The 26257-nt window shown below is 52.0% G+C and overlaps 1 protein-coding gene across 1 annotated transcript in view; it reads left to right on the forward strand.

Annotated features, from left to right (window-relative positions):
* The window catches only part of CDC5L (cell division cycle 5 like), a 143577-nt gene that overhangs the window by 108427 nt on the left and 8893 nt on the right, over nt 1-26257 (forward strand). Inside the window, exons 10-14 of the mRNA XM_063915206.1 lie at nt 761-923; nt 1810-1974; nt 3544-3624; nt 4305-4550; nt 10979-11176. Of these exons, the coding sequence (XP_063771276.1) occupies nt 761-923; nt 1810-1974; nt 3544-3624; nt 4305-4550; nt 10979-11176 (853 nt within the window). The remainder of the gene's footprint in view (nt 1-760; nt 924-1809; nt 1975-3543; nt 3625-4304; nt 4551-10978; nt 11177-26257) is intronic.

Raw genomic sequence — 26257 nt, forward strand, 5'->3', positions numbered from 1 at the left:
TGGTCTAAATTCATATTCTTGTGTGATTGCCACGTATGTGTCTTGTTTTGTGATGCTTCAACATTGTATAATGTGTCGGAGAGAGAGAGCTGGTGTATGACCATCTGTCGCACACAGATATACAAGTGTCGCATATTAATTGATCTGCACAGTTTCCTGGTGTGTCCTAGTTACATTCCATTGTGACTAAAGGCCCATACACACTTGACGATAAAATGAACGACGTCGTTCATTTCAGCCCTCATCAACGACGTTGCTCATTATATCGTCAAGTGTGTATGCATCCGACGACCACCGATGCGCGGCCCCGCGGGACGTTAACGACCCTCGCTTATCTGTGGAGCATGTATGCTCAATTTCCACTATGGTCGTTACTGACTAGAGACGTCGTTGAATGTGTATGGTGTGAAAGACCAACGACCAAGCCACTGTTCACCAGCCCTGTTCCCAGCTCATTATTTTAATAAACTGTTCAGCTTGGATGCTTCAACGATGAATGGTCTTTGGTCTTTCGTCTTTGGTCGTTGGTAGTTTGTATGCTCATGTCGTTTGCTCAGCTGTTCAAGGGAAGTTCAAGGGAAGTCGTTAACGACGGTCGTTAACGATGTGTGCATCGTCAAGTGTGTATGGGCCTTAAGATACATGTTTGGCTAAAAAGAAGCAAGAAAAGATGTTTGTTTCTTTCTTTCTCTACTCTCGTCTTTTGTTTTTTCTTCGTTTTACCACCACTTTCTGTTCTTTCCCCACTTTCGTTCTCTAGAACACCCTCTCAGAGCTCGGAAGGATTAACCCCTCATGGTGGCATGACCCCTAAACCAGTTATCGCAGCCACACCAGGCAGGACGCCACTGCGAGATAAGTTGAACATCAACCCGGAGGATGGATCTGTAGATTACAATGACCCAGCTTACATGAAACAATTGGTAAGAAGAACATTGAAAGACATCGGGGCAGATTCAGTTAACCGCGGGCTGTACCCCACTGCCTCTGCTCCCAGGTAAAGTGCCAAGAGCTACCCATTCGGGAGCCTGCAACCGGGATGCGGTTGTGCAACTGGCGGTTAGGAGACTGCCAGTCACTATACCGACGCCAGAATCCCGCCCAGGTGAAACAGACAGGGACTGTTCCCACTCGTGGGTGTCCACAACACCCATACAGTGGGAATAGAACCTGTGGCGAGCCACCAAGCCCACCGCACAACCAGCTCAGAGGATACACTCAATGTGGATGTTTACTTTCACCTCTGGAGGGTGCAAGCAAAAATTAATGTAGAGTGCGTTCTAGCATCTAATTACTGGCAGTTTCCCTAGCTCCTGCTAGTTTCGGTACTGCCAGCAGCTAAATGAATCTGCAACATATATTACTGTTTTTATGGGCTATAATAGTAATTATAGGCTTCTTTTTAACATTCCAGTTTTTAGTTATTTTTCATTGTTGAGAGAGTGTAGTCCTACTAGATAACTTCAGTCATACAGGTCCAGTCACTTTCTAGTTATTGTACAGTGCTCAGGGAAAGGTATGGAACATTTAGATAGGATTCTAAAAGTTAAGTTCTCAGCAGCATAATATGACAAACCACAACCCCACAGCATCATCTATCCATGTGTAATACGTTTGTAGGTCTTAGCATCTCACTAAGGCTTTCGTTTGAGTGGGCAGGAATAAGTGGCCATCACCACCCACCATACACATCAAGTAAAGGGTAGTTAACAATGTGCTTTAAGCAGACCTATATGTTGGATCCTCTATCTGATAACTTGAATAATGGCTACCTTGATATCTGAAGTTCCACAAATGTTTTACAACCAGGAAAGAGAGTCCCGGGAGCAGCTACGCCTTGGGTTAATGTCTCTGCCGACTCCGAAAAACGACTTTGAGATCGTCCTGCCAGAAAATGCGGAGAGAGAGCTCGAGGAGCGAGACCACGAAGACACTTTTATTGAAGATGCCGCTGATGTGGAGTCTCGCAAACAGGTGGGAAAAAATATCACATGTGACATGAATATATGTAAGTAGTCCTATCGGTGCCCTGATATTTGGTGGCAAGTGATGTCCTCTCATACGTGTTTAAAATGTAACTATGTTTGGAGAGCAGAGATGTCATTGTGGTAGTATTACAGTGTTCCGTGATGGAATACCGTATATACTCGAGTATAAGCCGACTTTTTCAGCACTTTTTTTTGTGCTGAAAAAGCCACCTCGGCTTATACTCGAGTCAGTGCAGGCAGAGGCAGAGCAGTGTGAAGGAGGGACATGGAGCGCACAGCGCGCGGCGCTCCTGTGTCCCTCCTGCATCTCCGGCGGCAGCAGCGGCGGTTCTATTACAGGAAATACCCGTTCGTGACCTCTGATCACGAACCGGCACTTCCTATAATAGACCCGCCGCGGCCGCCGAAGATGCAGGAGGGACACAGGAGAGCCGCGCACGCTGTGTGCTTCGTGTCCCTCCAGAAGACAGCGCGGGATCGACGGAGGGGTAAGTAACAGCACTGTGGGGCATACCTGGCACTTGGGGAGGGAACGTATCTGGCAGCACTGTGGGGGCATATCTGGCAGCACTGTGGGGGCATAACTGGCAGCACTGTGGGGGCATATCTGGCAGCACTGTGGGGGCATATCTGGCAGCACTGTGGGGGCATAACTGGCAGCACTGTGGGGGCATATCTGGCAGCACTGTGGGGGCATATCTGGCAGCACTGTGGGGGCATATCTGGCAGCACTGTGGGGGCATATCTGGCAGCACTGTGGGGGCATATCTGGCAGCACTGTGGGGGCATATCTGGCAGCACTGTGGGGGCATAACTGGCAGCACTGTGGGGGCATAACTGGCAGCACTGTGGGGGCATATCTGGCAGCACTGTGGGGGCATATCTGGCAGCACTGTGGGGGCATATCTGGCAGCACTGTGGGGGCATATCTGGCAGCACTGTGGGGGCATAACTGGCAGCACTGTGGGGGCATATCTGGCAGCACTGTGGGGGCATAACTGGCAGCACTGTGGGGGCATATCTGGCACTATGAGGGCATATCTGGCACTGAGGGCTGTGTACGGCTAGAGCTGCATTTCCCACCCTAGGCTTATACTCGAGTCAATAAGTTTTCCCAGGTTTTTGTGGTAGAATTAGGTGCCTCGGCTTATATTCGGGTCGACTTATACTCGAGTATATACGGTAGATCATACTAGCAACTTGTCCTCTGGATGGAACTTGAGTTGCATAAATAATAGCGTACCTTTTACAGTTCTGTGTTTCCTCCCCCCACCTCCCCCAGTTGATGACTTGACTGTTCATAGTAGTGTCAAAATCTTCATTTAAAAATGAGTAATCGTTTCATCAGTCTTGAGTAAGAACCACTGCGAAGTATGTAGAACTGGCTGAGCTGCTCAGGCACTCAAACAGTAGTAAAACATTTACAGTAAGTTAAACATAAACTGTTACACCCAGTACGTGACAATCGGCTTACTGGGGGCTTCTGGTTGCAGGTAACTGTTTATGTTGAAGGATATCTAACATTATCCTTTTACTGCTTTGTTCCCATCTGTAGGCAATTAGAGATGATCAGCGGGCTCGGGAGCTGAAGCAGAGACACACAGCGGTGCAGAAGGCCTTGCCGAGACCCTCAGAAGTAAGTCTGTTTTGCTATCTGCCGTTTTTTATAATAGCCGCAGTGTTGGAGTAATCGATCGGAACAGAGTAAATAATTCATGTACATATACCACCGTGTTTCTACGTGCTTGTCTGGGGTACAGTTTGGCACAGAGGAGGCTGTTTGCTTCTTGCATTAGTGGTCACTGGAGCGTCTCCAGCTGTTGGGGAACTACAAGCCCCAGCGAGCATGTTTTGAAATCCGCTCATGATTATAACAGCAAGTAATCTAGGAAGAGTATCGTGGAAAGAAACAACTATATACTTATAATTTGTCAATATTTTAGCTGTTTTTTTGGGTAGCATTACCGATTTTTATGAATGCCCGGTTATTGATCCACTTACCTGTATTATGGGTGTATGTTATGGGATAGTCTTCCTTTGCATTGTGTGAAGAAGGAAGGGGGTGCCTTATTTTTTTGTGAGCCACGGCAGTGCCTCTTGCCAGGTAAGCGTTGAACTAAGAGCTAAGAGGCGCTGCTGTAAATCCAACCCTCCTGGATGATCTTTTCAGGGACCTCACAGAGGAATTGGGACCCAGGAAGGGACCTATGCAATTCTGGAAAGAGGACATAGAGATGGAATTGGCATTTCCAGAGCACTGAACACTTCCAAGTTCTTGGCATTTGTGTCCCAGTTTAACGTCTGTTTGCTCCACAGGTGAATGAGACCATATTGAGGCCGTTGAACGTGGAGCCACCGCTCACAGATCTGCAGAAAAGTGAAGAGATGGTGAAGAAGGAAATTATCACTATGCTTCACTACGACTCGCTCCATAATCCATACGGCGACGGAGCTGGGAGTAAGAAGGGCAAAGTGCCCGGCTTGGCATCCACCAATACGGAACACGTGGCATATTTAGAGCAGACTCCATATGACAAGTTTTCCAAAGAAGAGCTAAAACATGTAAGTATGGCGCTAGTATTCAGTGTCCTACTGCTAATGCATCTGCTATATCCAGACGCATACAGATTCTCCCCTGGGAAATGTGTTTTTGATAGCCCTATATGTAGGAGGGTTAGGTTCGGGTGACCGGCGTTTCGGAATCCATTGGTCACCATACCGATGCCAGGATCCCGACCTCTAGATTGCCGGCAGGGGGCAAGCGTAACGAAGCCCCTTGCGGGCTCGGTGGCACGCTGCACTCGCCACGGGTTCTATTCCCACTCTATGGGTGTCGTCGTGGACACCCATCAGTGGGAGTAGTCCCTGTTAGTCAGCATTCCAACTGTCTGGCTCTGAATCGGCCAGGGTCCCGGCGTCGGTATAGTGACCGCCGGTCACATAGCAACATCCCATGTAGGACCCTCTGTCAGATAACTAGAGGTAACCATTTTTTTCTGACGTCCTAGTGGATGCTGGGAACTCCGTAAGGACCATGGGGAATAGACGGGCTCCGCAGGAGACTGGGCACTCTAAAAGAAAGATTAGGTACTATCTGGTGTGCACTGGCTCCTCCCACTATGACCCTCCTCCAGGCCTCAGTTAGATTTCTGTGCCCGGCCGAGCTGGATGCACACTAGGGGCTCTCCTGAGCTCCTAGAAAGAAAGTTTATTTTAGGTTTTTTATTTTACAGTGAGACCTGCTGGCAACAGGCTCACTGCATCGAGGGACTAAGGGGAGAAGAAGCGAACCTACTTAACTGGTGGTAGCTTGGGCTTCTTAGGCTACTGGACACCATTAGCTCCAGAGGGATCGCCCGCATGGAACTGGCCTTGGTGTTCGTTCCCGGAGCCGCGCCGCCGTCCCCCTTACAGAGCCAGAAGCAAGAAGAGGTCCGGAAAATCGGCGGCAGAAGACATCAGTCTTCACCAAGGTAGCGCACAGCACTGCAGCTGTGCGCCATTGCTCCTCATGCACACTTCACACTCCGGTCACTGAGGGTGCAGGGCGCTGGGGGGGGGGGGGGGGGGCGCCCTGAGCAGCAATAAAAACACCTTGGCTGGCAAATATATCACAATATATAGCCCCAGAGGCTATATATGTGATAAATACCCCTGCCAGAATCCATAAAAAAGCGGGAGAAAAGTCAGCGAAAAAGGGGCGGAGCTATCTCCCTCAGCACACTGGCGCCATTTTCTCTTCACAGTGCAGCTGGAAGACAGCTCCCCAGGCTCTCCCCTGTAGTTTGCAGGCTCAAAGGGTTAAAAAGAGAGGGGGGGGCACTAAATTTAGGCGCAATATTGTATATACAAGCAGCTATTGGGAAAACTTCACTCAATATAGTGTTAATCCCTAAATTATATAGCGCTCTGGTGTGTGCTGGCATACTCTCTCTCTGTCTCCCCAAAGGGCTGTGTGGGGTCCTGTCCTCAGTCAGAGCATTCCCTGTGTGTGTGCGGTGTGTCGGTACGGCTGTGTCGACACGTTTGATGAGGAGGCTTATGTGATGGCAGAGCAGATGCCGATAAATGTGGGGCCGACACCAGAGTGGATGTATAGGTGAAAGGTATAACCGACAGTGTCAACTCCTTACATAAAAGGCTGGATGACGTAACAGCTATGGGACAGCCGGCTTCTCAGCCCGCGCCTGCCCAGGCGTCTCAAAGGCCATCAGGGGCTCAAAAACGCCCGCTCCCTCAGATGGCAGACACAGATGTCGACACGGAGTCTGACTCCAGTGTCGACGAGGTTGAGACATACACACAATCCACTAGGAACATCCGTTACATGATCCCGGCAATAAAAAATGTGTTACACATTTCTGACGTTAACCCAAGTACCACTAAAAAAGGGTTTTATGTTTGGGGAGAAAAAGCAGGCAGTGTTTTGTTCCCCCATCAAATGAGTGAATGAAGTGTGAAAAAGCGTGGGTTCCCCCGATAAGAAACTGGTAATGTCTAAAAAGTTACTGATGGCGTACCCTTTCCCGCCAGAGGATAAGTTACGCTGGGAGATATCCCCTAGGGTGGATAAGGCGCTCAAACGTTTGTCAAATAAGGTGGCACTGCCGTCTTAGGATACGGCCACTTTGAAGGTACCTGCTGATAAAAAGCAGGAGGCTATCCTGAAGTCTGTATTTACACACTCAGGTACTAGACTGAGACCTGCAGATAGTGCTGCTGCAGCGTGGTCTGTAACCCTGTCAAACAGGGATACTATTTTGCGAACATAAGACGTCGTCTTATATATGAGGGATGCACAGAGGGATATTTTGCCGGCTGGCATTCAGAATTAATGCAATGTCCATTCTGTCAGGAGGGTATTAGAGACCAGACACTGGACAGGTGATGCTGACTTTAAAAGGCACATAGAGCTTTATAAGGGTGAGGAATTGTTTGGGGATGGTCTCTGGGACCTCGTATCCACAGCAACAGCTCGGAAGAAAATTTTTTACCTCAGGTTTCCTCACAGCCTCAGAAAGCACTGTATTATCAGGTACAGTCCTTTCGGCTTCAGAAATGCAAGCGGGTAAAAGGCGCTTCCTTTCTGCACAGAGACGAGGGAAGAGGGAAAAAGCTGCACCAGTCAGCCAGTTCCCAGAATCAAAATTCTTCCCCCGCTTCCTCTGAGTCCACCGCATGACGCGGGGGCTCCACAGGCGTAGCCAGGTACGGTGGGGGGCCGCCTCAAAAATTTCAGCGATCAGTGGGCTCGCTCACAGGTGGATCCCTGGATCCTTCAAGTAGTATCTCAGGGGTACAAGCTGGAATTCGAGGCGTCTCCCCCCCCGCCGTTTCCTCAAATCTGCCTTGCCGACAACTCCCTCATGCAGGGAGGCTGTGCTAGAGGCAATTCACAAGCTGTATTCCCAGCAGGTGATAGTCAAGGTGCCCCTACTTCAACAAGGACGGGGTTACTATTCCATACTGTTTGTGGTACCGAAACCGGACGGTTCGGTGAGACCCATTTTAAATTTGAAATCCTTGAACACATACATAAAAAAAATGCAAGTTCAAGATGGAATCGCTCAGGGCGGTTATTGCAAGCCTGGAGGAGGGGGATTACATGGTATCCCTGGACATCAAGGATGCTTACCTACATGTCCCCATTTACCATCCTCACCAGGAGTACCTCAGATTTGTGGTACAGGATTGCCATTACCAATTCCAAACACTGCCGTTTGGACTGTCCACGGCACCGAGGGTCTTTACCAAGGTAATGGCAGAAATGAGGATACTCCTTCGAAAAAAGGGAGTTTTAATTATCCCGTACTTGGACGATCTCCTTATAAAGGCGAGGTCCAAGGAGCAGTTGTTGGTCGGAGTAGCACTATCTCGGGAAGTGCTACAACATCACGGATGGATTCTATACATTCCAAAGTCACAGCTGGTTCCTACCACACGCCTACTGTTCCTGGGGATGGTTCTGGACACAGAACAGAAAAAAGTGTTTCTCCCGCAGGAGAAAGCCAAGGAGCTGTCCTCTCTAGTCAGAGACCTCCTGAAACCAAAACAGGTATCGGTGCATCACTGCACACGAGTCCTGGGAAAAATGGTAGCTTCTTACGAAGCAAAATTCCATTCGGCAGGTTCCATGCAAGAACCTTTCAGTGTGGGACCTCTTGGACAAGTGGTCGGGATTGCATCTTCAGATGCATCGGCTGATAACCCTGTCTCCAAGGACCAGGGTATCTCTACTGTGGTGGCTGCAGAGTGCTCATCTTCAAGAGGGCCGCAGATTCGGCATACAGGACTGGGTCCTGGTAACCACGGATGCCAGCCTTCGAGGCTGGGGGGCAGTCACACAGGGAAGAAATTTCCAAGGACTTTGGTCAAGTCAGGAGTCGTCCCTACACATAAATATTCTGGAACTGAGGGCCATTTACAATGCCCTAAGTCTGGCAAGGCCTCTGCTTCAAAACCAGCCGGTACTGATCCAATCAGACAACATCACGGTAGTCGCCCATGTAAACCGACAGGGCGGCACAAGAAGGAGGATGGCGATGGCAGAAGCCACAAGGATTCTCCGATGGGCGGAAAATCACGTCTTAGCACTGTCAGCAGTGTTCATTCCGGGAGTGGACAACTGGGAAGCAGACTTCCTCAGCAGACACGACCTACACCCGGGAGAGTGGGGACTTCATCCAGAAGTCTTCCAACTGTTGGTAAACCGTTGGGAAAGGCCACAGGTGGACATGATGGCGTCCCGCCTAAACAAAAAACTAGATATTGCGCCAGGTCAAGGGACCCTCAGGCAATAGCTGTGGAGGCTCTAGTGACACCGTGGGTGTACCAGTCGGTTTATGTAATCCCTCCTCTGCCTCTCATACCAAAGGTACTGAGAACAATAAGAAAACGAGGAGTAAGAACGATACTCGTGGTTCCGGATGGGCCAAGAAGAGCTTGGTACCCAGAACTTCAAGAAATGATATCAGAGGACCCATGGCCTCTACCGCTCAGACAGGATCTGCTACAGCAGGGGTCCTGTCTGTTCCAAGACTTACCGCGGCTGCGTTTGACGGCATGGCGGTTGAACGCCGGATCCTAAAGGAAAAGGGCATTCCGGAGGAAGTCATTCCTACGCTGATAAAAGCCAGGAAAGAAGTAACCGCAAACCATTATCACCGTATTTGGCGAAAATATGTTGCGTGGTGTGAGGCCAGGAAGGCCCCAACAGGGGAATTTCAGCTGGGTCGTTTTCTGCACTTCCTACAGTCAGGAGTGACTATGGGCCTAAACTTGGGTTCCATTAAGGTCCAGATTTCGGCTCTGTCGATTTTCTTCCAGAAAGAACTGGCTTCACTGCCTGGAGTTCAGACATTTGTAAAGGGAGTGCTACATATTCAGCCCCCTTTTGTGCCTCCTGTGGCACCTTGGGATCTCAACGTGGTGTTGAGTTTCTTAAAATCACATTGGTTTGAGCCACTTAAAACTGTGGATTTGAAATATCTCACGTGGAAAGTGGTCATGTTATTGGCCTTGGCTTCGGCCAGGCGTGTGTCAGAATTGGCGGCTTTGTCATGTAAAAGCCCTTATCTGATTTTCCATATGGATAGGGCAGAATTGAGGACTCGTCCCCAGTTTCTCCCTAAGGTGGTATCAGCTTTTCACTTGAACCAACCTGTTGTAGTGCCTGCGGCTACTAGGGACTTGGAAGATTCCAAGTTACTGGACGTAGTCAGGGCCTTAAAAATTTATATTTCCAGGACGGCTGGAGTCAGGAAAACTGACTCGCTTTTTATCCTGTAGGCACCCAACAAAATAGGTGCTCCTGCTTCTAAGCAGACTATTGCTCGCTGAATTTGTAGCACAATTCAGCTGGAGCATTCTGCGGCTGGATTGCCGCATCCTAAATCAGTAAAAGCCCATTCCACGAGGAAAGTGGGCTTATCTTGGGCGGCTGCCCGAGGGGTCTTGGCTTTACAACTTTGCCGAGCTGCAACTTGGTCAGGGGCAAACACGTTTGCTAAATTCTACAAATTTGATACCCTGGCTGAGGAGGATCTTGAGTTCTCTCATTCGGTGCTGCAGAGTCATCCGCACTCTCCCGCCCGTTTGGGAGCTTTGGTATAATCCCCATGGTCCTTACGGAGTTCCCAGCATCCACTAGGACGTCAGAGAAAATAAGATTTTACTCACCGGTAAATCTTTCTCGTAGTCCGTAGTGGATGCTGGGCGCCCATCCCAAGTGCGGATTGTCTGCAATACTTGTATGTAGTTATTGCCTAACTAAGGGTTATTGTTGAGCCATCTGTTGAGAGGCTCAGTTATATTTCATACTGTTAACTGGGTATAGTATCACGAGTTATACGGTGTGATTGGTGTGGCTGGTATGAGTCTTACCCGGGATTCAAAATCCTTCCTTATTGTGTCAGCTCTTCCGGGCACAGTATCCTAACTGAGGTCTGGAGGAGGGTCATAGTGGGAGGAGCCAGTGCACACCAGATAGTACCTAATCTTTCTTTTAGAGTGCCCAGTCTCCTGCGGAGCCCGTCTATTCCCCATGGTCCTTACGGAGTTCCCAGCATCCACTACGGACTACGAGAAATAGATTTACCGGTGAGTAAAATCTTATTTTAAAAGTTTCTCAAATGTTTTACAACCAGGAAAGCGTCCCGGGAGCAGCTGCGTCTTGGGTTAATGTCTCTTCTGACTCCGAAAAATGTCAGTTATTGATTAAAGAGCATGAGAGCCACTGTGACATGATACACGATAATATATATATACGAAATAACTGGCGTGTCTGTAATTGCCTCCACCAAGCTCTATCTGCAGCAGGTTATCCTGTTAGGAGGGAGGGTAGTCCCTAAAGACGCAGCTCCCTAGTTGTTGGTCATTGTGGGTTGTGGGGATCCCATGCAGTAAACAAGTCCTTGACTTGCCTCAGCTCTAGGCTCTGCGGGTATGATGGCTGCTGCTTGACACTGTTAATTCCTTATGTGTGTGTCCAGGCTGAGGATCTCCTCCAGCAAGAGATGGAAGTAGTGAAGCAAGGTATGGGCCACGGAGACCTGTCCATTGATGCCTACAACCAGGTGTGGGAGGAGTGTTACAGTCAGGTGCTGTACCTACCTGGACAGGGACGCTACACCCGGGCTAACCTGGCCAGCAAGAAGGACAGAATAGATTCCCTTGAGAAAAGACTAGAGGTGAGTACTCCTGTACACATTGCTGTTCTTACAGTACGGTAATAAGACTATCTATACACGTGGCAGGAGCACTGATGTGATTCTAAGATGGAGGAGGTGACCAAAGTCACAGACGGGTCACTTCACCTCCTGATACCTATGTTACAGATGGATGGTCTGCGTAGACTCCGCAGTGTGTGTATGTTATATAAAACCATTTATAGGGGCTGTGACCTGGCTCTGCACAGACGTGAGCATTACAAATACAACGGACAATGGTGTCAGCCTTGTATACAATTACCCCCTAGTTCTGCAGTACGCCCAGTAACAATACCAGTCATTTGGGATTATTATAGCCTGATTATTATTATTATTATTATTATCCTTTATTTATATGGCGCCACAAGGGTTCCGCAGCGCCCAATTACAGAGTACATAAACAAATAATCAAGCAGGAAAACAGCAACTTACAGTTGATGACAATATAGGACAAGTACAGGGTAAATAAACGTAGCTACATCAGCAGATGACACTGGAATAAGTATCAGGTGGCAGAAGACTGCTGTATTTGGTGCAGTTGAATATTATTAAAGTAAAAAAAGGATAAGCACATGAGGGAAGAGAGCCCTGCTCGTGAGAGCTTACATTCTAAAGGGCAGGGGTAGACAGACAGGGGTGAGACAGATGGGGTACATAGAGAGCATGGAACAGAGGTTTAGGATGAGATTTAGCTGGGTTTGGTGAAGAAGTGGGTCTTGAGAGCCCGTTTGAAGTTTTGTAGAGAGATGGAGAGTCTGAGGGGGAGAAGTAGGGAATTCCAGAGAAGTGGTGCAGCACGTGAAAAATCTTGGAGGTAGGAGGGGGCGGAAGTAATCCGTAGGCAGGAGAGTCGGCGTGCATTAGCAGAGCGAAGAGGACGGGTGGGAGTGTAAAGGGAGATAAGGTCAGAGATGTAGATGGGAGAGGAGTGGGTGAGGGCTTTGTTAGCAAGTGTGAGAAGCTTGAAATGGATTCTGAAAGTGAAGGTCTAGTTAGAGAGGAGAGGTGGACGTAGTGCGTCTGGTGAGGAAGATGAGCCGGGCAGCAGCATTGAGGATAGATTGGAGTGGAGAGAGGTATTTGTCAGGAATGCCAGTCAGGAGAAGATTACAGTAGTCCAGTCTGGAGATGACCAGTGAGTGGATAAGAGTCTTAGTAGCATCCTGGGTCAGAAAGGGTCTGATCCTGGAAATATTTTTTAGATGAAAACTGCAGGTTTGTGAGGTGCTGAATGTGTGGTTTGAAGGAGAGGGAAGAGTCAAGGATTACTCCAAGACAGCGCACTTGGGGGCTAGAGGAGATAGTAGTGCCATCAATAGATAATGAGATTGTAGGAGGTGAGGTTATGCGGGAGGGAGGGAAGATGATCAGCTCAGTCTTAGACATGTTAAGTTTAAGAAAGCGCTGGGACATCCAGGAAGAGGTAGCAGAGAGACAGTTGGAGATACGAGTGAGGAGAGCAGGGGAAAGGTCTGGAGAGGAAAGATAGATTTGAGTGTCATCAGCATAGAGATTGGTTTGGAAACCAAAAGAACTAATGAGCTTACCTAGTGAGGACCTATAGAGAGAGAAGAGAAGAGGACCAAGGACAGAACCTTGGGGTACCCCTACAGTTAGTGGAAGGAGGGGGAGGTGGAGTCATGAGAGGAGATAGAGAATGAACGGTCAGAAAGGTAGGAGGACAGCCAAGAGAGGGCAGTGTCACGCAGACCAATGGAGTGAAGGATTTGCAGTAGGAGAGGATGATCCACAGTGTCAAAAGCAGCAGAGAGATCCAGTAGAATAAGTAGTGAGTAGTGTCCCTTAGATTTAGCAGCATGGAGGTCATTGCATACTTTTGTAAGGGCAGTTTCAGTGGAGTGGAGAGGACGGAAGCCAGACTGGAATGGGTCAAGCAGTCAGTGTGAGGAAAAGAAAGGAAGCAAGGCGGTTGTAGACAATACGCTCAAAGAGTTTGGAGGCAAAAGGGAGGAGAGAGATGGGTCGGTAGTTGGAGAGAGTGTTTGGATCAAGGGTAGGTTTTTTAAGAATAGAAGAGATGAGTGCATGCTTGAAGGCAGAGGGGACAGTGCCTGATGAGAGGGAGAGATTGAGAAGGTGGGAAAGATGGGAACAAGCAGAAGGAGAGAGGTAGCGGAGGAGGCGGGAGGGGATAGGGTCAAGTGGTGAGGGGACAGGAACGAATGAGGTCCATGACTTCCTCTCCAGATGTATGTTAGAAAGATGACAGGGTTTGTGGGAGGGTTGGTAAGGGATGGGAGAAGGCTGGTTACTGATGGTCTGGTGTGATGTGATGTCCTGACGTATGGAGTCAATTTTGGATGTGAAGTAAGTGGCAAAGTCAAGAGCAGAGAGTGAGGAAAGGAGACGAGGTGGGCAGAGGAGTGAGTTGAGAGTGGTAAAGAGGCGCCGGGGGTTGGAAGACTGGGAGGAGATGAGGTTCTTGAAGTATGACTGTTTAGCAAGAGAAAGGGCAGCACTGAAGGATGAGAGCATAAGTTTGAAATGGAGAAAGTCTGCCTTAGAGCGTGATTTCCTCCAGTGTTGCTCAGCAGTACGTGAGTATTTTTGCAGATATCTGGTGCATTTGGTGTGCCAGGGTTGAGGTGTTAATTTGCGAGGGTGAATAGTGGTTGGTGGAGCAACAGAGTCAAGAGCAGAAGTAAGGGATGCATTGTATGTGGAAGTGGCTTGTTCAGGGCATGAGAGAGAGAGAGAATAGGAGAGAGAAGTGAGTCAAACGGGGAGGAAAGGAATGTGGTGTCAATAGCTTCAATGTTACGCTTAGTAACATCTCGTACATCATTGTACTGGGAGAGTCCGGGTTAAATTCAGATTGTGTTCATTATAGGGTATGATACAGAACAATGGGGCAGATGTATTAAGCCAGGAGAAGTGATAAAGTGGAAGGTGATAACGCACCAGTCAATCAGCTCCTAACTGTCATTTTTCAAATCCATAATGATTGGCTGGTGCCTTCCACTTAGGATAAAGAAGTGATAAGTGCAAGGTGATAACGCACCAGCCAATCATTATGGATTTGAAAAATGACAGGAGCTGATTGGCTGGTGCATTATCACCTTGCACTTATCACTGCTTTATCCTTTCTCCCAGTTAATACATCTGCCCCAATGACACATATAGCCTGACAGTGCCTATTCCTTAGACGCTTTTTCCATTTATATACTAAACCTATAATAAAGTGTCCTCCCACCATGTAAATCCGCTCTGGGTAGAGAGAACTTCCCATCTCATGCTAAGTGCTGGCTAAAGGCAAAACAAACAGTAAAACACAACGGTAGTTGGAAGCAAAACCAAAACACTAGGTTGCTTTGCTCATCATCATAAATTATAATCTGTCCCCTTACAATTATAAGGATATAAAGTCACTGTAGAGCTCTGCTGTACCTCTTAGCATTATAATATAGTCCATTATGTACACATTAATGTGGCCGTAGTTGACCGGTAACTTAAAATTTAGCATATATGCATGTACTCTTGTTTTACCAGCAGGTGGCACTAATGTTCTACGTACCTGCAATCCCTTTCAGAATCTTCCACTTGTAGGTATTTAACTGTTGCCCTGCAGGCTTTTGTTTGCGGTAAAGTGGAAAGGTCAGGTCAGTCCGTGACTAAATCCTCCCCTGCGACATAGTACAGATAGAGTCCACTAAAAGCAGTGCGTCCACTTGCAAGTTCTCATGTGCGTTCTGCCCTATTTATGGTGCAAGCGCCCTTATATACTGTAGATAGCTATCTCCATTGTGTCATCTGACTTTTCAGCCGGCTCACTGTGGACAAGAAAAATCTGTCCCAGAAAACAAAATAATAGAAACCGTAATATTTATTAATAGTTATTTATATAGCGTACACATATTCTGCAGAGCTGTACAGAGAACATTTGCCCATTCACATCAGTCCCTGCCCCAGTGGAGCTTACACTCTATATTCCCTATCACATGAACGCATGGTATGCGGTTAGCATACCGCTCGTCGGAATCCCGGCTGTCACAATACAGACGCCGAGATCCCACCGGGGGCGCCATACCGCCACCGGTATACCGGCGAGGTAGCTGATTCCCCCTCTATGGGTGTCCACGACACCCATAGAGGGAGAATAGAACCTGTGGCGAGCATAGCCGGCGAGCCTGCAGCATGGCGAGCGCAGTAAGCCCGCAAGGGGCTTCGACGCGCTCGCCTCCCTGCCGGCATTTTACCGCTCGGGATGCCGATGTCGGTATACTGACAGCTGGCATCCCTTATGGCAGTAAAACATACCGAACCTGGATGCATGTATACACTTACACACAGCAGTTGATTTTAGGTCAGGAGCCAGTTAACTTACCGGTATGCTTCTGCAGTGTGAGAGGACATCCGAACACCTGGAGGAACCCATGCAAACATGGGAGTAACATACAAACTCCACACAGATCAATGGTCCGGAATTGAGCTTAGAACATCAGCGCCGTGATTCTTGCTACACCAAGTGAAATGCAGAAGATAATGGAAATATGATTTGGTTCCATTATCAGTGGGGGTGCATTATTCCTTGGAGTAGACGAGTTTCAGTTTGGAACAAGGTACAAGGCCGGGATGTAATAAATTCCAAGTTCAGCGGGTATTCGGAATGCCGGCTGAACGCGAACGCTTGTCCGGCTTTCTGCGCGCCCACTGAACCCCGGACTTCATTACATGCTGGCCCATATCTTTTATAGGTAATCTTCAGACGGCTGCGCATCACAGAACACTTTACCAGTGTGCTGCGTGCTGTATTACATAACCGCTCTCCAAATACATGGATATATTTTACATGCACGCTTGTATGTAATATTAATATATACACTTGTAGATCATCATGACGTACTCGCAGGTCTGCAACTCTGAACTTAGACCTAAAGATCCGGGCGCAGGATGTTGTAAGCTACGGGCTGTAATGCAGTATTATACATTGCAGTCAGATGGCAAAACGTTCTATTCCACAATAAACCGATCTCTATAATGCGGAACAGATGTTTTTATTCATCTTGATATCTCATTACTCTCCCAACACCGAGTGTTCTGTATGAAGATGCTTGTTTGTAAGTGATAGACTTGCTAGGAAGCAATACTTGTTACACAGGGAGCCGGGATGCGCTGGCAGTCATCGCCAATTACAGGCATACCACAGCGGCATCCTTTCTGCAGTCCGCTTGGCAGAATATTACATGCTCTGGTTTCCATCAGTGCTCTCTGGGCAAGCGTCTCTTTCATTAATCACTCCAGCCCCCGGAGACTGGATCGTATTGATTGACAGACAGTGCACTGCGCTTTCCTGCAGAATGTTTTAAGACGCTGGCACTGTGAGTGATTAATAATTTGGCTGCGTGGAGGCTCCAAGCTGGCACACTTGCAAACGTACACTGTAAAATCATGCACCCCACTGACCTGTCAGAACCAATCTGCCTTCATTCTGGAGACTGGGGCGTTTTCTGTGCAGCAGAGACTGTCTTTATGTTCTATGATACTCCCGTTCTGGGATTATTTTGTCTGTGGGTTAGAGGTGACCATTGCGTTATTTTAATGGCTATGTAAGTGACGTTTCTCTGACATTCAGTCGCACACAATATTTCTGGGGCGCTATAGGGTGGCGGAGGTGGCTGGCTACTACACTACTCTGTGGATATGCAGAAATCGGAGCACTAGGAGTCCTTAGAGCTTGAAAGACACTTTAACGACAATACTTAGCGCCTGCTCCTCCAGGGCACAGGTCCAGAACATCTAGAAAGCATTGTCTGGATTCTGTAGGAATGGGGCTGCCTACCACACCCGTAGTAATACCACGACAATAGAAAGTAACTCTAAGGCAACATGCCAAACTTGCTCTTACCATGTATATTACATGTGCCGTATCACCCACCCGGAAAAGATCAATGAAACCCCTAGTCAGTCTCCACCCCACAAGGTCTCGGAATCACAGATTCTTCTCCATCTGCTACATTAGATTTCATTGTGGGGTGATTGTTTCTCAGCAGAGTTGGTCTCCAAGAAAATGTCAGCACAGGAGTAGGTTTATGTACGTGAGGACGATAACTTCAGTATCTGAGCGTCCAGAAGATCAAAAGTCCAAAGATCAACAGTGTCCACTACCCTGATGAACTCCATCAGAAGAACCATCAGAATGTAGACATGAGGGTATCCGTTCACATGGTCGACCATGTTATGGTCGACAGTCATTAGGTCGACCACTATTGGTCGACATGGACACGTTGTCGACGCATGAAAATGTTCGACACATGAAAGGTCGACACATGAAAAGGTCGACATGAGTTTTTTAACTTTTTTTTCTTTTGGGGAACTTTTCCATACTTTACGATCCAAGTGAACTACGATTGGAACGGTAATCTGTGCCGAGCGAAGCGGTAGCGGTGCGAAGACACCATGCCCGAAGCATGGCGAGCGAAGCGAGCCATGCGAGGGGACGCGGTGCACTAATTGGGGTTCCCAGTCACTTTACGCAAAAAACGACACCAAAAAAAGTTTAAAAAACTCGTGTCGACCTTTTCATGTGTCGACCATTTTCATGTGTCGACCATGTGTCCATGTCGACCATGTCAATGTCGACCAATAGTGGTCGACCTAATGACTGTCGACCATAACATGGTCGACCATTCATACCGGAACCAGACATGAGATGATTATTAGCATCAGGGTGAGTGGGATCTGCGCATAGTGACCCAGTGTATCAGTTGGTCTAGTTCAGGTATCCGTATTTAGTAATCGGGTGTACAGTGTCAGCATGACCTGTGTACAGTTATCACTGCATCTGTGTTATACAGTAGGTGTGACTAGTGTGTAGTGATCAGTGTGTATCCGGCGTACGATGGTAGTGTGTATCAGGTGTGTGATAATAGTATGACTTGTGTATAATATGAGTGTGTACGGCAGCATGAATGGTGTAATGGTTGGCATTACTACATCACAGCACTGAGTATATTCTCCCCGTATTTGCTTGTGTTTCCGCCCGGGACTCCAGTTTCCTCCCGCAATCCAAAAATATGCTGGTACGTTAATTGGCTCCTGACAACAACAAAAAAATGAACCCTAGTGTGTGTATGCAAGTACATGGGAAATATGCTGTTACAGCTGAGGTTTTGCTACCAATCAGATAATTATTCATATACATATTTTTTGCAAGAAGTTTTTTAATATACTTATTGTGACAAAATGTTGCTTGGAACAAGGATATCTGAATGCAGCATGGGGCTGGCTTTGGGGAGGGGGGACATCTGGGTGCTGGCTGTGGGGAGGGGAGATATCAGTGCAGCGTAGGGTTGGTTGTTTTGGAGAGAGGGATATCTGGGTGCAGCATAGGGTTGGTTGTTTTGGAGAGAGGGCTATCTGGGTGCAGCGGGGGGTTGGTTGTTTTGGAGAGAGGGCTATCTGGATGCAGCGTGGGGTTGGTTGTTGAGAGAGGGCTATCTGGATGCAGCGTAGGGTTGGTTGTTTTGGAGAGAGGGCTATCTGTATGCAGCGTGGTGCTGGTTGTGAGGAGAGAGGGCTATCTGGGTGCAGCGTGTGGCTGGTTGTGAGGAGAGAGGGCTATCTGGGTGCAGCGTGGGGCTGCCTGTTTTGGAGAGAGGGCTATCTGTATGCAGCGTGGTGCTGGTTGTGAGGAGAGAGGGCTATCTGGGTGCAGCGTGTGGCTGGTTGTGAGGAGAGAGGGCTATCTGGGTGCAGCGTGGGGCTGCCTGTTTTGGAGAGAGGGCTATCTGTATGCAGCGTGGTGCTGGTTGTGAGGAGAGAGGGCTATCTGGGTGCAGCGTGTGGCTGGTTGTGAGGAGAGAGGGCTATCTGTATGCAGCGTGGTGCTGGTTGTGAGGAGAGAGGGCTATCTGGGTGCAGCGTGTGGCTGGTTGTGAGGAGAGAGGGCTATCTGGGTGCAGCGTGGTGCTGGTTGTGAGGAGAGAGGGCTAGCTAGGTGCAGCGTAGGGCTGGTTGTTGAGAGAGGGCTATCTGGATGCAGAGTGGGGCTGGCTGTTGAGGAGGAGGGCTATCTGGGTGCAGCGTGGGGCTGGTTGTTGAGAGAGCTGTCTGGATGCAGCGTGGGGCTGGCTGTTGAGGAGGGCTATCTGGATGCAGTGTGGGGCTGGCTGTTGAGAGAGGGCTATCTGGATGCAGTGTGGGGCTGCCTGTTGAGAGAGGGCTATCTGGGTGCAGCGTGGGGCTGGCTGTTTTGGAGAGAGGGCTATCTGGGTGCAGCGTGTGGCTGGCTGTTTTGGAGAGGGCTATCTGGGTGCAGCGTGGGGCTGGCTGTTTTGGAGAGAGGGCTATCTGGGTGCAGCGTGGGGCTGGCTGTTTTGGAGAGGGCTATCTGGGTGCAGCGTGGGGCTGGCTGTTTTGGAGAGGGCTATCTGGGTGCAGCGTGTGGCTGGCTGTTTTGGAGAGGGCTATCTGGGTGCAGCGTGTGGCTGGCTGTTTTGGAGAGGGCTATCTGGGTGCAGAGTGGGGCTGGCTGTTGAGGAGGGCTATCTGGGTGCAGCGTGGGGCTGGCTGTTTTGGAGAGAGGGCTATCTGGGTGCAGCGTGGGGCTGGCTGTTGAGGAGGGCTATCTGGGTGCAGCGTGGGGCTGGCTGTTTTGGAGAGAGGGCTATCTGGGTGCAGCGTGGGCTGGCTGTTTTGGAGAGAGGGCTATCTGGGTGCAGCGTGGGGCTGGCTGTTTTGGAGAGAGGGCTATCTGGGTGCAGCGTGTGGCTGGCTGTTTTGGAGAGGGCTATCTGGGTGCAGCGTGGGGCTGGCTGTTTTGGAGAGAGGGCTATCTGGGTGCAGCGTGTGGCTGGCTGTTTTGGAGAGGGCTATCTGGGTGCAGCGTGGGGCTGGCTGTTTTGGAGAGGGCTATCTGGGTGCAGAGTGGGGCTGGCTGTTGAGGAGGGCTATCTGGGTTCAGCGTGGGGCTGGCTGTTTTGGAGAGAGGGCTATCTGGGTGCAGCGTGGGGCTGGCTGTTGAGGAGGGCTATCTGGGTGCAGCGTGGGGCTGGCTGTTTTGGAGAGAGGGCTATCTGGGTGCAGCGTGGGGCTGGCTGTTGAGGAGGGATATCTGGGTGCAGCGTGTGGCTGGCTGTTTTGGAGAGGGGGCTATCTGGGTGCAGCGTGGGGCTGGCTGTTTTGGAGAGGGCTATCTGGGTGCAGCGTGGGGCTGGCTGTTTTGGAGAGAGGGCTATCTGGGTGCAGCGTGGGGCTGGCTGTTGAGGAGGGCTATCTGGGTGCAGCGTGGGGCTGGCTGTTTTGGAGAGAGGGCTATCTGGGTGCAGCGTGGGGCTGGCTGTTGAGGAGGGATATCTGGGTGCAGCGTGTGGCTGGCTGTTTTGGAGAGGGGGCTATCTGGGTGCAGCGTGGGGCTGGCTGTTTTGGAGAGGGCTATCTGGGTGCAGCGTGGGGCTGGCTGTTTTGGAGAGAGGGCTATCTGGGTGCAGCGTGGGGCTGGCTGTTGAGGAGGGCTATCTGGGTGCAGCGTGGGGCTGGCTGTTTTGGAGAGAGGGCTATCTGGGTGCAGCGTGGGGCTGGCTGTTTTGGAGAGAGGGCTATCTGGGTGCAGCGTGGGGCTGGCTGTTTTGGAGAGAGGGCTATCTGGGTGCAGCGTGGGGCTGGCTGTTTTGGAGAGAGGGCTATCTAGGTGCAGCGTGGGGCTGGCTGTTGAGGAGGAGGGCTATCTGGGTGCAGCGTGGGGCTGGTTGTTGAGAGAGCTGTCTGGATGCAGCGTGGGGCTGGCTGTGGAGATAGGGCTGTCTGGGAGTAGCATGGGACTGGCTGTTGAGGAGGGCTATCTGGATGCAGTGTGGGGCTGGCTGTTGAGAGAGGGCTATCTGGATGCAGTGTGGGGCTGCCTGTTGAGAGAGGGCTATCTGGGTGCAGCGTGCGGCTGGCTGTTTTGGAGAGAGGGCTATCTGGGTGCAGCGTGTGGCTGGCTGTTTTGGAGAGGGCTATCTGGGTGCAGCGTGGGGCTGGCTGTTTTGGAGAGGGCTATCTGGGTGCAGCGTGGGGCTGGCTGTTTTGGAGAGGGCTATCTGGGTGCAGCGTGTGGCTGGCTGTTTTGGAGAGGGCTATCTGGGTGCAGCGTGTGGCTGGCTGTTTTGGAGAGGGCTATCTGGGTGCAGAGTGGGGCTGGCTGTTGAGGAGGGCTATCTGGGTGCAGCGTGGGGCTGGCTGTTTTGGAGAGAGGGCTATCTGGGTGCAGCGTGGGGCTGGCTGTTTTGGAGAGGGCTATCTGGATGCAGTGTGGGGCTGGCTGTTGAGAGAGGGCTATCTGGATGCAGTGTGGGGCTGCCTGTTGAGAGAGGGCTATCTGGGTGCAGCGTGGGGCTGGCTGTTTTGGAGAGAGGGCTATCTGGGTGCAGCGTGTGGCTGGCTGTTTTGGAGAGGGCTATCTGGGTGCAGCGTGGGGCTGGCTGTTTTGGAGAGAGGGCTATCTGGGTGCAGCGTGTGGCTGGCTGTTTTGGAGAGGGCTATCTGGGTGCAGCGTGGGGCTGGCTGTTTTGGAGAGGGCTATCTGGGTGCAGAGTGGGGCTGGCTGTTGAGGAGGGCTATCTGGGTTCAGCGTGGGGCTGGCTGTTTTGGAGAGAGGGCTATCTGGGTGCAGCGTGGGGCTGGCTGTTGAGGAGGGCTATCTGGGTGCAGCGTGGGGCTGGCTGTTTTGGAGAGAGGGCTATCTGGGTGCAGCGTGGGGCTGGCTGTTGAGGAGGGATATCTGGGTGCAGCGTGTGGCTGGCTGTTTTGGAGAGGGGGCTATCTGGGTGCAGCGTGGGGCTGGCTGTTTTGGAGAGGGCTATCTGGGTGCAGCGTGGGGCTGGCTGTTTTGGAGAGAGGGCTATCTGGGTGCAGCGTGGGGCTGGCTGTTGAGGAGGGCTATCTGGGTGCAGCGTGGGGCTGGCTGTTTTGGAGAGAGGGCTATCTGGGTGCAGCGTGGGGCTGGCTGTTGAGGAGGGATATCTGGGTGCAGCGTGTGGCTGGCTGTTTTGGAGAGGGGGCTATCTGGGTGCAGCGTGGGGCTGGCTGTTTTGGAGAGGGCTATCTGGGTGCAGCGTGGGGCTGGCTGTTTTGGAGAGAGGGCTATCTGGGTGCAGCGTGGGGCTGGCTGTTTTGGAGAGAGGGCTATCTGGGTGCAGCGTGGGGCTGGCTGTTTTGGAGAGAGGGCTATCTGGGTGCAGCGTGGGGCTGGCTGTTTTGGAGAGAGGGCTATCTGGGTGCAGCGTGGGGCTGGCTGTTTTGGAGAGAGGGCTATCTGGGTGCAGCGTGGGGCTGGCTGTTGAGGAGGAGGGCTATCTGGGTGCAGCGTGGGGCTGGTTGTTGAGAGAGCTGTCTGGATGCAGCGTGGGGCTGGCTGTGGAGATAGGGCTGTCTGGGAGTAGCATGGGACTGGCTGTTGAGGAGGGCTATCTGGATGCAGTGTGGGGCTGGCTGTTGAGAGAGGGCTATCTGGATGCAGTGTGGGGCTGCCTGTTGAGAGAGGGCTATCTGGGTGCAGCGTGCGGCTGGCTGTTTTGGAGAGAGGGCTATCTGGGTGCAGCGTGTGGCTGGCTGTTTTGGAGAGGGCTATCTGGGTGCAGCGTGGGGCTGGCTGTTTTGGAGAGGGCTATCTGGGTGCAGCGTGGGGCTGGCTGTTTTGGAGAGGGCTATCTGGGTGCAGCGTGTGGCTGGCTGTTTTGGAGAGGGCTATCTGGGTGCAGCGTGTGGCTGGCTGTTTTGGAGAGGGCTATCTGGGTGCAGAGTGGGGCTGGCTGTTGAGGAGGGCTATCTGGGTGCAGCGTGGGGCTGGCTGTTTTGGAGAGAGGGCTATCTGGGTGCAGCGTGGGGCTGGCTGTTTTGGAGAGGGCTATCTGGGTGCAGCGTGGGGCTGGCTGTTGAGGAGGGCTATCTGGGTGCAGCGTGGGGCTGGCTGTTTTGGAGAGAGGGCTATCTGGGTGCAGCGTGGGGCTGGCTGTTTTGGAGAGAGGGCTATCTGGGTGCAGCGTGGGGCTGGCTGTTTTGGAGAGAGGGCTATCTGGGTGCAGCGTGTGGCTGGCTGTTTTGGAGAGGGCTATCTGGGTGCAGCGTGGGGCTGGCTGTTTTGGAGAGAGGGCTATCTGGGTGCAGCGTGTGGCTGGCTGTTTTGGAGAGGGCTATCTGGGTGCAGCGTGGGGCTGGCTGTTGAGGAGGGCTATCTGGGTGCAGCGTGGGGCTGGCTGTTTTGGAGAGAGGGCTATCTGGGTGCAGCGTGGGGCTGGCTGTTTTGGAGAGGGCTATCTGGGTGCAGCGTGGGGCTGGCTGTTGAGGAGGGCTATCTGGGTGCAGCGTGGGGCTGGCTGTTTTGGAGAGAGGGCTATCTGGGTGCAGCGTGGGGCTGGCTGTTTTGGAGAGAGGGCTATCTGGGTGCAGCGTGGGGCTGGCTGTTTTGGAGAGAGGGCTATCTGGGTGCAGCGTGTGGCTGGCTGTTTTGGAGAGGGCTATCTGGGTGCAGCGTGGGGCTGGCTGTTTTGGAGAGAGGGCTATCTGGGTGCAGCGTGTGGCTGGCTGTTTTGGAGAGGGCTATCTGGGTGCAGCGTGGGGCTGGCTGTTTTGGAGAGGGCTATCTGGGTGCAGAGTGGGGCTGGCTGTTGAGGAGGGCTATCTGGGTGCAGCGTGGGGCTGGCTGTTTTGGAGAGAGGGCTATCTGGGTGCAGCGTGGGGCTGGCTGTTGAGGAGGGCTATCTGGGTGCAGCGTGGGGCTGGCTGTTTTGGAGAGAGGGCTATCTGGGTGCAGCGTGGGGCTGGCTGTTGAGGAGGGCTATCTGGGTGCAGCGTGTGGCTGGCTGTTTTGGAGAGGGGGCTATCTGGGTGCAGCGTGGGGCTGGCTGTTGAGGAGGGCTATCTGGGTGCAGCGTGGGGCTGGCTGTTTTGGAGAGGGCTATCTGGGTGCAGCGTGGGGCTGGCTGTTGAGGAGGGCTATCTGGGTGCAGCGTGGGGCTGGCTGTTTTGGAGAGAGGGCTATCTGGGTGCAGCGTGGGGCTGGCTGTTGAGGAGGAGGGCTATCTGGGTGCAGCGTGGGGCTGGTTGTTGAGAGAGCTGTCTGGATGCAGCGTGGGGCTGGCTGTGGAGATAGGGCTGTCTGGGAGTAGCATGGGACTGGCTGTTGAGGAGGGCTATCTGGATGCAGTGTGGGGCTGGCTGTTGAGAGAGGGCTATCTGGATGCAGTGTGGGGCTGCCTGTTGAGAGAGGGCTATCTGGGTGCAGCGTGCGGCTGGCTGTTTTGGAGAGAGGGCTATCTGGGTGCAGCGTGTGGCTGGCTGTTTTGGAGAGGGCTATCTGGGTGCAGCGTGGGGCTGGCTGTTTTGGAGAGGGCTATCTGGGTGCAGCGTGGGGCTGGCTGTTTTGGAGAGGGCTATCTGGGTGCAGCGTGTGGCTGGCTGTTTTGGAGAGGGCTATCTGGGTGCAGCGTGTGGCTGGCTGTTTTGGAGAGGGCTATCTGGGTGCAGAGTGGGGCTGGCTGTTGAGGAGGGCTATCTGGGTGCAGCGTGGGGCTGGCTGTTTTGGAGAGAGGGCTATCTGGGTGCAGCGTGGGGCTGGCTGTTTTGGAGAGGGCTATCTGGGTGCAGCGTGGGGCTGGCTGTTGAGGAGGGCTATCTGGGTGCAGCGTGGGGCTGGCTGTTTTGGAGAGAGGGCTATCTGGGTGCAGCGTGGGGCTGGCTGTTTTGGAGAGAGGGCTATCTGGGTGCAGCGTGGGGCTGGCTGTTTTGGAGAGAGGGCTATCTGGGTGCAGCGTGTGGCTGGCTGTTTTGGAGAGGGCTATCTGGGTGCAGCGTGGGGCTGGCTGTTTTGGAGAGAGGGCTATCTGGGTGCAGCGTGTGGCTGGCTGTTTTGGAGAGGGCTATCTGGGTGCAGCGTGGGGCTGGCTGTTTTGGAGAGGGCTATCTGGGTGCAGAGTGGGGCTGGCTGTTGAGGAGGGCTATCTGGGTGCAGCGTGGGGCTGGCTGTTTTGGAGAGAGGGCTATCTGGGTGCAGCGTGGGGCTGGCTGTTGAGGAGGGCTATCTGGGTGCAGCGTGGGGCTGGCTGTTTTGGAGAGAGGGCTATCTGGGTGCAGCGTGGGGCTGGCTGTTGAGGAGGGCTATCTGGGTGCAGCGTGTGGCTGGCTGTTTTGGAGAGGGGGCTATCTGGGTGCAGCGTGGGGCTGGCTGTTGAGGAGGGCTATCTGGGTGCAGCGTGGGGCTGGCTGTTTTGGAGAGGGCTATCTGGGTGCAGCGTGGGGCTGGCTGTTGAGGAGGGCTATCTGGGTGCAGCGTGTGGCTGGCTGTTTTGGAGAGGGGGCTATCTGGGTGCAGCGTGGGGCTGGCTGTTTTGGAGAGGGCTATCTGGGTGCAGCGTGGGGCTGGCTGTTTTGGAGAGAGGGCTATCTGGGTGCAGCGTGGGGCTGGCTGTTGAGGAGGGCTATCTGGGTGCAGCGTGGGGCTGGCTGTTTTGGAGAGAGGGCTATCTGGGTGCAGCGTGGGGCTGGCTGTTTTGGAGAGAGGGCTATCTGGGTGCAGCGTGGGGCTGGCTGTTTTGGAGAGAGGGCTATCTGGGTGCAGCGTGGGGCTGGCTGTTGAGGAGGAGGGCTATCTGGGTGCAGCGTGGGGCTGGTTGTTGAGAGAGCTGTCTGGATGCAGCGTGGGGCTGGCTGTGGAGATAGGGCTGTCTGGGAGTAGCATGGGACTGGCTGTTGAGGAGGGCTATCTGGATGCAGTGTGGGGCTGCCTGTTGAGAGAGGGCTATCTGGGTGCAGCGTGCGGCTGGCTGTTTTGGAGAGAGGGCTATCTGGGTGCAGCGTGTGGCTGGCTGTTTTGGAGAGGGCTATCTGGGTGCAGCGTGGGGCTGGCTGTTTTGGAGAGGGCTATCTGGGTGCAGCGTGGGGCTGGCTGTTTTGGAGAGGGCTATCTGGGTGCAGCGTGTGGCTGGCTGTTTTGGAGAGGGCTATCTGGGTGCAGCGTGTGGCTGGCTGTTTTGGAGAGGGCTATCTGGGTGCAGAGTGGGGCTGGCTGTTGAGGAGGGCTATCTGGGTGCAGCGTGGGGCTGGCTGTTTTGGAGAGAGGGCTATCTG

This window comes from Pseudophryne corroboree, chromosome 4 (genome assembly GCF_028390025.1).
Source record: "Pseudophryne corroboree isolate aPseCor3 chromosome 4, aPseCor3.hap2, whole genome shotgun sequence".
In the NCBI taxonomy this organism is placed as follows: domain Eukaryota; kingdom Metazoa; phylum Chordata; class Amphibia; order Anura; family Myobatrachidae; genus Pseudophryne; species Pseudophryne corroboree.